The sequence below is a fragment of the Hippoglossus hippoglossus genome, chromosome 4, assembly GCF_009819705.1.
Source record: "Hippoglossus hippoglossus isolate fHipHip1 chromosome 4, fHipHip1.pri, whole genome shotgun sequence".
Taxonomy (NCBI): domain Eukaryota; kingdom Metazoa; phylum Chordata; class Actinopteri; order Pleuronectiformes; family Pleuronectidae; genus Hippoglossus; species Hippoglossus hippoglossus.
The window spans coordinates 10,881,385-10,890,815 of record NC_047154.1 but is presented as its reverse complement, the minus strand read 5'-3'; the positions used below and the strand labels follow the sequence as shown (position 1 = coordinate 10,890,815).

General features: G+C 41.7%; 1 protein-coding gene across 2 annotated transcripts; it reads left to right on the top strand.

Moving 5' to 3' along the window:
- Positions 1–370: 370 nt before the first annotated feature.
- Positions 371–9,158, top strand: fkbp8 (FKBP prolyl isomerase 8). Of its 2 annotated transcripts, none has more exons than XM_034584278.1 (9): positions 371–537; positions 1,044–1,312; positions 2,024–2,193; positions 2,326–2,414; positions 3,833–4,053; positions 4,331–4,503; positions 4,585–4,662; positions 6,826–6,966; positions 7,682–9,158. In XM_034584278.1, the coding sequence occupies exons 2-9, from the start codon at positions 1,054–1,056 to the stop codon at positions 7,766–7,768; spliced, it is 1,218 nt and encodes a 405-aa protein (XP_034440169.1). In that variant the 5' UTR covers positions 371–537; positions 1,044–1,053; the 3' UTR covers positions 7,769–9,158. The 2 variants fall into 2 exon arrangements, with proteins under 2 accessions (XP_034440169.1, XP_034440170.1); XM_034584279.1 differs by lacking the exon at positions 371–537 and adding an exon at positions 623–771 and having other exon boundaries at positions 7,682–9,155.
- Positions 9,159–9,431: the final 273 nt, after the last annotated feature.

Below are 9,431 nucleotides of genomic sequence, written 5' to 3'. Positions count from 1 at the left end.
GATAAAAATAACAAACTTTATTTATATAGCACCTTTCAATGAATTAATGGAGAAAAAATAAAAGCAATTTTATGATCGCATTACACTAGAGAACAATGTTACAACTTAATAATAAAAACAATAATATTAATTATAATACTTTACGTTTCAATAGTGTATAATATACAACCTCTCAATAATATATATTATAATTTTTCCAAATAAAGTAGGATTGTCTACCAACCCTGTTTGGATAGAGTTCCTATTTTCACTAACGTTTCCTGACTGTGGAGTGAATGTGTGGTTGTTTACAATATGAATCCATCAGGTGAAAAGGTCACACAGAGGAACAGGAGCTCAAGGTTAACCGGAAGTAGTTTATTGTGACGAGGTCGACACCGCGCCAACGAAGTCAGTTTGACGTCGGTATCATTAAAATACACAGTCTTCGACGGTCCCGTGTTTGGGCCAACATCAAACTGACTTCACCTCTGTAAGCTGTTGGGGGAGACCGCTCGGGACCAAAACAAGCCTCCGCATAACAACTCGTGTTTGAAGGTAACCTTCAGTTTACTCTCCGCATGATGGGCTTTACCGCGTGCGGCTGACTAACTCTGTCTGACGTGGCTTTGCGCAGTCGTTCACTGCTCAAATAAACACGGAACACGCACTTTGCGGTCTCTAACATTAGCTAGCTGGATACACAGCTAATGCTAACGCCTGTTAGCAGCCAGTTAGCCGCCTGAGGAGGTGGCAGCACTTTAACTTGACAGAAACTTCTGGAAGCGCGAGGTTAGCTGGGTGTTTCTTACTGTTGATCACATTGTACTGTCGCAGCAGAAACACCGAGCAGGCGAGTTGTAGTTTTAATCATGTTTTAAACTGTGATCAATGAGGATTGTAGTCGACTCAGCTCTGTGTGGTTTTTGGATGACTTAGATACTGTGTTAGCTTGGTAATAAGCTCAGTGATATAATATAGCAGGAGTGAGATACTTAACGTTAATGGTTATTGTTGTCTTCCGGTTTTGCTCTATATTCAAAGTTGCTCACCTTGGTTCTCAGAGTTGTGCTAATGGCTGACAAAGAGGAGACGATGGACGCCCCTGAGAACCATGACAGTTCACCAGCAGCGAAGAAGAACGGACGAACCTCGTTGCTGGACAGCGGGGAGGACTTTGAAGTGTTGGACGAGGAAGACATTGACGACGACCCCCCTCCTCTGGAAGATGCTGGAGGAGGCAAGGGGAAAAGCACAGATGTGTCTGACAAGAGAAATGAAGACACAGATCCGGATCCCCCAGGCCAAGTCGATGAGTGGCTGGACGTTTTAGGTATGTTCTAAAAACACCTCAGTAAAATGCCCCTCTATACACTCTTGTGCAAGGTGTCGCAGAAGTTGTGAAGTCAATATTGATGATGGAATTTTAGCTGGATCAGATTCACACATTTTCCACATCTGTAACAAAGGTTTTATGATGCACTTGAGTCAGGCTACTGACATATGGTTGTTCTACAGTCACTGGACAGTCACTAGTGCTGTAGATGTTATGATTGAGATCAATCAATCAATCAGTCAGTCAAATAATTGACTGATGAGCCAAAGAATGGACAAATCAAATAAAAATGTTGATAAAGAGATTCCATAAAATAATTTTTTTTTAAGTTATCAAAACAAATAAACTATGAAAAGCTATAGTAAATAGAAGAAATTAAAACCCTTAATTGGATAAAAAAACGTACAAAAGATGTTAACAGTCAGATACAATGTAATGAAATTTCAAACATATATTCAATAGAATAATGTGTTAAAACCATACTTACACAAAAGCCAGGCTGTAGAGATAGGATTTTAAGCTTGCGTTTAAGTATTTCAACACTTCCAGTTGTTGTCATGTCTTCAGGTAGAAATTCTTCCAGAGGCTTAAAGTATAAAAGCTTAAAAGCTGCCTCACCAAAGGTTCTTGTCTGACACTTCTAACTAAGATCTAACTGACCCGTACCAGAGGACCTGGGAAACTTCACTGATCAATATCTCTCCCTAGGTAATGACCAGTTAAAGAAAAAAGTCCTGGAGGCTGGGCAAGGGCGAAACAGTCGGCCACAGAAAGGACAGAATGTGAAGATTAATCTGAAGACCTCCCTGAAGGATGGGACACTGGTAGAGGAGCAGTCTGACGTAGCTTTCACTTTGGGAGACGGTGATGTTTTCCAGGTAAAAACGACTTAATTTTTCTCTCAATTATTCTCTCTTTTAGCTGCAAATAGTATAGGAAAGTATGTAAGAGTTGTTTTACCTTTTTATCTAGGTTATGCATAAAGTACATATTGGTTTTTCTTTTTTCAGGCTCTGGATCTCACTGTGCAGCTCATGGAAATGGGAGAGAAGGCGCTCATCCAGACAGATGCAAAATATGCATATGGCCCCCGTGGGAGGTTAGCAGTGTGTTTTAATGTAATTTTGGCCTTAAAGGGGACATAGCATGCAAATTCCACTTTGTTAGTGCTTCTACACGTTAATGTGGGTATCTGGCATGTCTACCAACCCCAAAACTCTGGAAAAAAAACACTCACGCGTTTTGTTATGGTTCCTCTAAGTCAGAAACGTCATGCTTGAGTGACTCGAATGAGCTTCCTGTGTATTGTGTCGTAACAATACACTGGATGTCTCCCTACATGGCCTTGGCCCACCCCCCACCTCATCCCCCCCGCCCCCCCGCACTCGTTACGCCGGGTTTACACCGGACGCAGCAAGGCTGCGAGGCAGCGCAGCGCCGTTCCCAAGCGCGCAGCGGCCTGGCTGTTCACACGGGACGCGCATTTCTCCGCGCTGGTCAGCCCGCGATTTACTCACATGTGGCATTTGTCTGGATCGTTGGGACTGGGAGGCTGCAGCAGTTGCTCGGGCGCGACCGCTCGCTCTCCCATGCGTGAGCTGGAATTTGTGTCAACGCCACACAGCCAGCAGTGTGGAAGACTTCCGCAGTGTTCAGCACTACTGTAACACTGGCACAAACACACAGAGCCCCCCCACTCGTTACGCCAGGTTTACACCGGACGCAGCGAGGCTGTGAGGCAGCGCAGCGCCGTTCTGAAGCGCGCAGCCGCCTGGCTGTTCACACGGGACGAGCATTTCTCCGCTGGTCAGCCCCATAGACTGTATATATAAGGTCAGCCCGCGATTCTGCTTTCTCCGCTTGTTGTTGTACCCGTTGAATGTTGGGGTTCGGGGGTAAATGATGGTCTTCATAGCCCCCCCCACCCCTCTCTTTCTCTCTCTGTCTGTCTGCTTGTGTGCTTGTAGTGGATGGGCAGAGGGGGACATTTAATTATGTGATTGGGAAAATTAAAACTCCAGGACAACAGAAGGGGAATACAAAGTATGGGATGCATATTTGATTATTTATATCATATAAAATATGTAATTTATATTGTTTAAAATCATGGGGGGAGAGGGGGGAGGGAGGAGCTGGCTCATTAGCATTTAAAGGAACAGGCACTCAAAACAGGTCACTCTGTGGAGGGCTGTTTTAGACAGGGTAAAAAGGGTGCTGTTTTAAATGATCCTTGTGGTATTTTGACCAAAGTATGTTACAGACATTTCATTAAGACCCCAAGGAACCATATCAACTTGTGGTAAAATGGGCATGCTATGTCCCCTTTAAGGGTTTAATATATACAAAAGCTGTAGTTTCAAAATTGAGTTTGCTTTTAAATAATAAGATATGAACATTTGCTTCGTTGAATTTGGCTAAAGTAACATAGCTTTACTTACAAGCTCTGTTCTTGACTTTCTTGTGTGTTATCCAGTCACTGACATCTCTGAAATCTACTGTGTTTATTTGGCTTGCCAGTCTTGAATCCAAGGTCCCTCCCAATGCTGAGCTGTCCCTAGAAGTGGAACTGCTGGAATCTACGGATGCTCCAGACGTGGAGCTGCTGCCCCCTATAGAAAAGATTGCCCTTGCCAGCCTTAAGAGAGAGAGGGGCAATGTTCATTATCAGCGTGGGGACTACGCCTTTGCTGTCAACTCGTATAGTATTGCCCTGCAGATAACAGAGTCTAGTTCCAAAGGTGAGATGCAGGTCAAGGAATCATGAGTCACTGATAAGTTAATTACAGTACATGTCTTTTTAAATACTTGGCATTGGGATTATTGCTTTAGTACCTCACCAGTGGGAAATGGTAGGCAGGGAAAATCCTAATGATTCAACAAATTTTCAATCATTTTATTAATGCACAGATTTTTATACTCTGGTTACACTGGTTTTATACTCACAAGCTTGTTTGTCTGTGGTCCTTTTTTAAAACCTGTTTTGATCTAATTTTGTTGTGGATGCTTCTGCTGCAGTTGACATTACTTCTGAGGAGGAGGACGAGTTGATGGATGTGAAAGTTAAGTGTTTAAACAACATGGCTGCCTCTCAGCTGAAACTGGACCACTATGACGCAGCACTTAAATCTTGTGTCTCAGCTCTGGCCCATCAGCCAGAGAACATAAAAGCACTTTTCCGCATGGGCAAGGTACACGTTCCTGGTGTTTTTTTACTCTTTCTCCTGTTAGTCTCTGGTAGATCGTTTTATTGACGTGTATTTTCCCTCAAGGTATTGGCCTTGCAAGGTGAATACACAGAAGCCATTCAAACTTTGAGGAAGGCACTGAAGTTGGAACCAAGCAACAAGGTACTTTTCTGCCTCTTCCCATCAAGTTTTGGTAAAACAGGTCTTATTGTAGAGAAGTTGCAGTTCATTATTACGACCAGTAGATGGTGCGGTGAGGTCAAATATCTCACCACTTAGTTTGTATTGCAAGGTCAGGTGGAGTGCTGATTCATCATTTCAGAGGATCTGTTTTCATGTTGTTGCTGTAAATAGGTTTGCCCTGTAGCTCAGCCATAACTAATGCTGAGCCTCTGTGCCTGTTCTCCTGCTTATGGAGTTGGGTATATGCAGTTCTTTGGCAGAATTCGACAAAACTCAGCTGAGTGCGTGGGCCTCTTAGATTAGCTGTAAGCTGCAGCAGCATGGCGTTCATGCCCAGAATCCTCCACTTCAGTCCCACACCAATCTGTCAACCTGCACATGGCTTGCCCACCACATTTCATCCAACACACGCAGTACAAATATATATATATAATGCACTATTATGATTTTGAATACTTCATCTTCTTTCGATAGCTGAATTGTTGGCCCGTGTGTAGTTGGGAATCTTTTGCATACCTTTACAAGGATGTATATTGACACCGTTGTTTACGGTAATCTGTGACGCATGTGTGAAAGTTATTTTTCATAGTGTGATTGCAAAGACCACCTACTTAGCTGACATCCTCTGACCGACTACAATTAAAGTAATGATCTGAATGTTTTTATACACTCTCAGTGTTGATCATTCATTGAGTTATTTGTAACCATCGCCACAAAACAACACTGACCTCCACCTTTTTATTTTCTCGATTTTTACAGTAGTAAAATTCACACACACATGTATTGAAAACAGGCCTTTCTGTCAACAACATAATCTGTTCTTTACAAACTTGAGACACATTCTAATACCAGATGTGAACTGGGGTACTCAGAGCTGATAGGCTCACCGGTGGCAGAGGTCACCACCAGGTCTGAAGAAGGCCTATGTTTACAACTTTCTCAACACATTTCTAGGTTCTAGGTTTGTTGTTTTAAAGTTAACATGAGCATGTCTCTTTGTGCTAAAAATAATTAAAAGACTCCAAGTGGAACTGCATGTTCTAACAGCAAGAACCGTGGGTGTGCTTCAGTGACGATACAAAAACGCTCCCTTTATAATCAAAGAGGCGGTCTTAATCTGTCACAGGAGTCTTGGCATGACAAGATGACACACTATCTCTCTTCTCCAATCACTGACAGACGTGCTGTCTGCCTTTTTACATTGGTGTCAGCTGTTCGCCCACTATCTTCCACTCTGATGGGAGACTTATTTTATCTGTTGTTTCTTGACTGTTTGATATGGCGTGCAGAGTTGACAGTTCCAGTATAGACAGCCTCAGACCGCCTCAGCACAGAGGCTGTTAGGACGGGATGTTTAAATGTTTGTTTATCCTACTTTATTCCAGCCCTGAGGACACAAGTCAGTGTGGTGTCATTTTGGTCATTATGGTGGGTAGCTGATTGCATAATGTATGTTCCAACTCGCCAAGGGTTCCCTGCTCGAGCGCTGTGCTGTAAATGTATCTGTTACTCTTAGCAGTAGATAGGAACAGACAAATCCTCAGGGTACAGACTTGTACAGACTTTCACACCGACTCTCCACTCGTCACTGAATCTCTCCCTCAAATATGAAACGACTTTTGGTTCAACATTATTGTGAATTGTATGTAATGGTGCTCCGTCAGTCTTTTTGAAGCAGAACTATTTTAGTTTTCTCTGAAAGCAGTTTTTTGCTTAGTCACTTGAAAACTTAAGGGCAATGAAGTGACTCAGATCTGAGAAATTTGTTATAACAGTAACCGAACCCATATCCTGGAATAATGTGTGGAGTCGTGGGCTAAATGGCAGCTTGATTTTTGTCACGCAAACCTGTGATTTCCTGTAAGACGACAAAAGAACAACAAACACAAACATTGTTTTGATGTCGGCATTTAATCAAAGCTTCATCCATAGTTTTTTTTAAGCTCTGATCACTTGGTGACCTTGCGTGTCTAATGAAAGGATATTGTCATTCTCACATTTCTATTTGGAAGTTAATCAGTCTTTGGTGGTTTTACAGTTGCAGGATGTTATTTTCTTCATGTTGGGGTGTTTGGGTTGTTCGGGGGGGAGTGGGTATTTGTGTATTGGAAGTATTACTCATCATTTGTCTCTCCTGTCTAGACGATCCACGCAGAGCTCTCCAAGCTGGTGAAGAAGAACTCCGAGCAGAGAGGAGCGGAGCAGGCCATGTATAAGAAGATGCTGGGTAACCCCACTAGTAGCAACAGTGGCACACAGAAACACCGGGCCAAGTCTTCATGGGTGAGACACTCAGTCATTCCTTGAGAAAAAACATTTTAAAGTGTGGGAAAAAATGTAGCGTTTGAATCTGTGGCCATCATCACATGATACTAGGGATGTAATCCTCAAATTACACTTTGTGGTGAAAATGGTAGCTGTGTTTGTGTGTGTGGTCTTTTGGGGGGTGTTCTCTATTGTTAAATAAGTAATTTCAGTTTTATTATATTTTAGAAAAAAAACTGAATAACGCTGTTTCTCGTTAAGTCAGTGTTTCTCTTGCGCGTACTCAGGACGTCTTAAAGGGCTGCGTGCTGTTTACCATGCTGCTGCTGATAACGTTAGCTCATCTAGGATTCCTTCAGTGTTCATCATTCAGAAGGTTTTTACCGGTAGCCGAATTTTCCTCTCCAAAACAAACAGACCCTGTGATTGAATTAAATGAAAAGTGAAACACAGAAAGGAGCAGTTAAAGGATAAAACGTCAGGAGGGGCTATTTCCTCTGCTTGTTTCTCTGAAAATATAAGATCTGGACGTCTGATGACGGAAATCCCTCATTCGGTTAAAGCTAATAAAAAGTGGCAGTGATGCAACTTAAAACAATAGGAAAGTAGTTGGCTGATTATCCGGCTGACAGCCAGCACTTACTTGCACTTTTCACTGTGTCATGGTTCAATATTTCATTATTCGAAGTACTTAATATGCACTCTCTATTCTTTCTGTCCTTTATTTCACTAGGGTCTCAGCTGGAAATGGCTATTTGGTGCCACTGCGGTAGCCATCGGGGGTGTAGCGCTATCCGTTGTCATAGCTGCTAGAAATTGAACCAAGCCTGTAGTGAACGTCTGACCCCTGCAATGTGAGAACCAATACACAGAAGCACATCTGGCAGTTCCTTCTTAGCTTTGCTCAAAGTGGGTGGAAAAGCCAGTCGGGTCAGTCACCTCTTCACTGTCACTCCTTTCTCTGCTATGTTTGAGAAGTTTAACGTGATGAATAATTAAACATCAATGTTTGCATATGGGAAATGTTCTTTCCAATCGTACGGATGTTCATGCATATCAGTCACATTGCCAGACACTGTTTTTTTTTTTTTTTCTGTTGCTGCCATTGTTGTTGTCTTTGGTAGTTGATGTTGGAAATTGAAATATAGTTTACTGTAGATTCCACATAGAAGCTATTTATACAATATTTTCCCAGTAAAGTTATGCTATAGTTTTAAAGCATCAGATAGTGCAGTTAACACTTAACATTCAAGGGGGAACACATTTCAAATGGTTTTAATTGTGGTACAAAGTTTTATGTCAATTTGGTGTAATGAAGATGGTCTGTTTGAGGTTCACACACTGGAAGATACTTTGCTTGTTTGTCACATCTCTTAAAAGACTATTCATACAGTGACAAGAGAAACAGAGACACCTTTACAACTGTCAACAAGAATACACTACCTTACTTTAAGTTTTCGGTCTTTGTTGAGTTTGCGTGGTGGGTATTTTGGCTCTGGAGTGTGTTGTTAGACTTGACCTCAACACAGCTAAATGGTAAATGGTCTGTATTTATATGGTGTTTTTCTAGTCTTGATGACCACTCAAAGCGTTAAGTGGCCTGATAGAGCTCCATGGAACTGAGTCATCAACACCTATCTGATTAGAATCCAATGCTTTTATACTCTCAGTCCCTCATGTATAAGTACTTTAAAGTGTCAGCTAGTGGAGATGTACTGTACTGAATGTTCAGCATTCCGAAATGAGTCATTTCATGTTTGCAGCTTTAACCTTTAAAACCCAGGCAGAAAATGGTATGTGAAGTTTATCTGTATCATGACTGTTATTGATACTGAAGGATAGTTTATTTTTATTATCCAATTCCATATTAAATTGTTGCTGAGTAGGACCAAATGCTGAAGGATGACCCCTCAAGTTCCATGTTGGGTGTTTTGTTTTTTTCCTCTTTATGCTCTTACATTCTTCTGCCTGTGGGCTTTTTTCCTTAAATTATAATCCTTTGATTGTTTATTTATTAGACTGTTTTTGCTATTTGCTTTCATACATTTAGTAAATGTGATTTCAACCAAAGCTGTGGCTTCTTCAGTGTACAGTCAGTTCTACAGAGCCAAATGTTGCATAAAACTAAGTGATCATGATAAAATCCCTTGCATTCCCTGCATTTGTTAATTTTATATTTATCTCAATAAAAAAATGTTTCTGTTCTCAAACTGTGGTTTTCTTTTTGTGTCATTTTATAATTTGTGATTTCTACACAAGCCTAACGAAGAAAAAGTTGTGGTGTGGTCACAGAAGTAATCCGACTTAATGTTTATGACCCCAGCTTTGCTTGGACAAATATGGTCGTTCCCCTTGACCACTTACGTTCGTCGACGCTGTTCCAGGCCAGTGTGACGTAGCACAGCAGCTTTGATCAATTGTGGACTCAAGCTCACAAAATATGTACGCAGCAAGAACTGTTAGGCTCTATTTGTCAACAGACT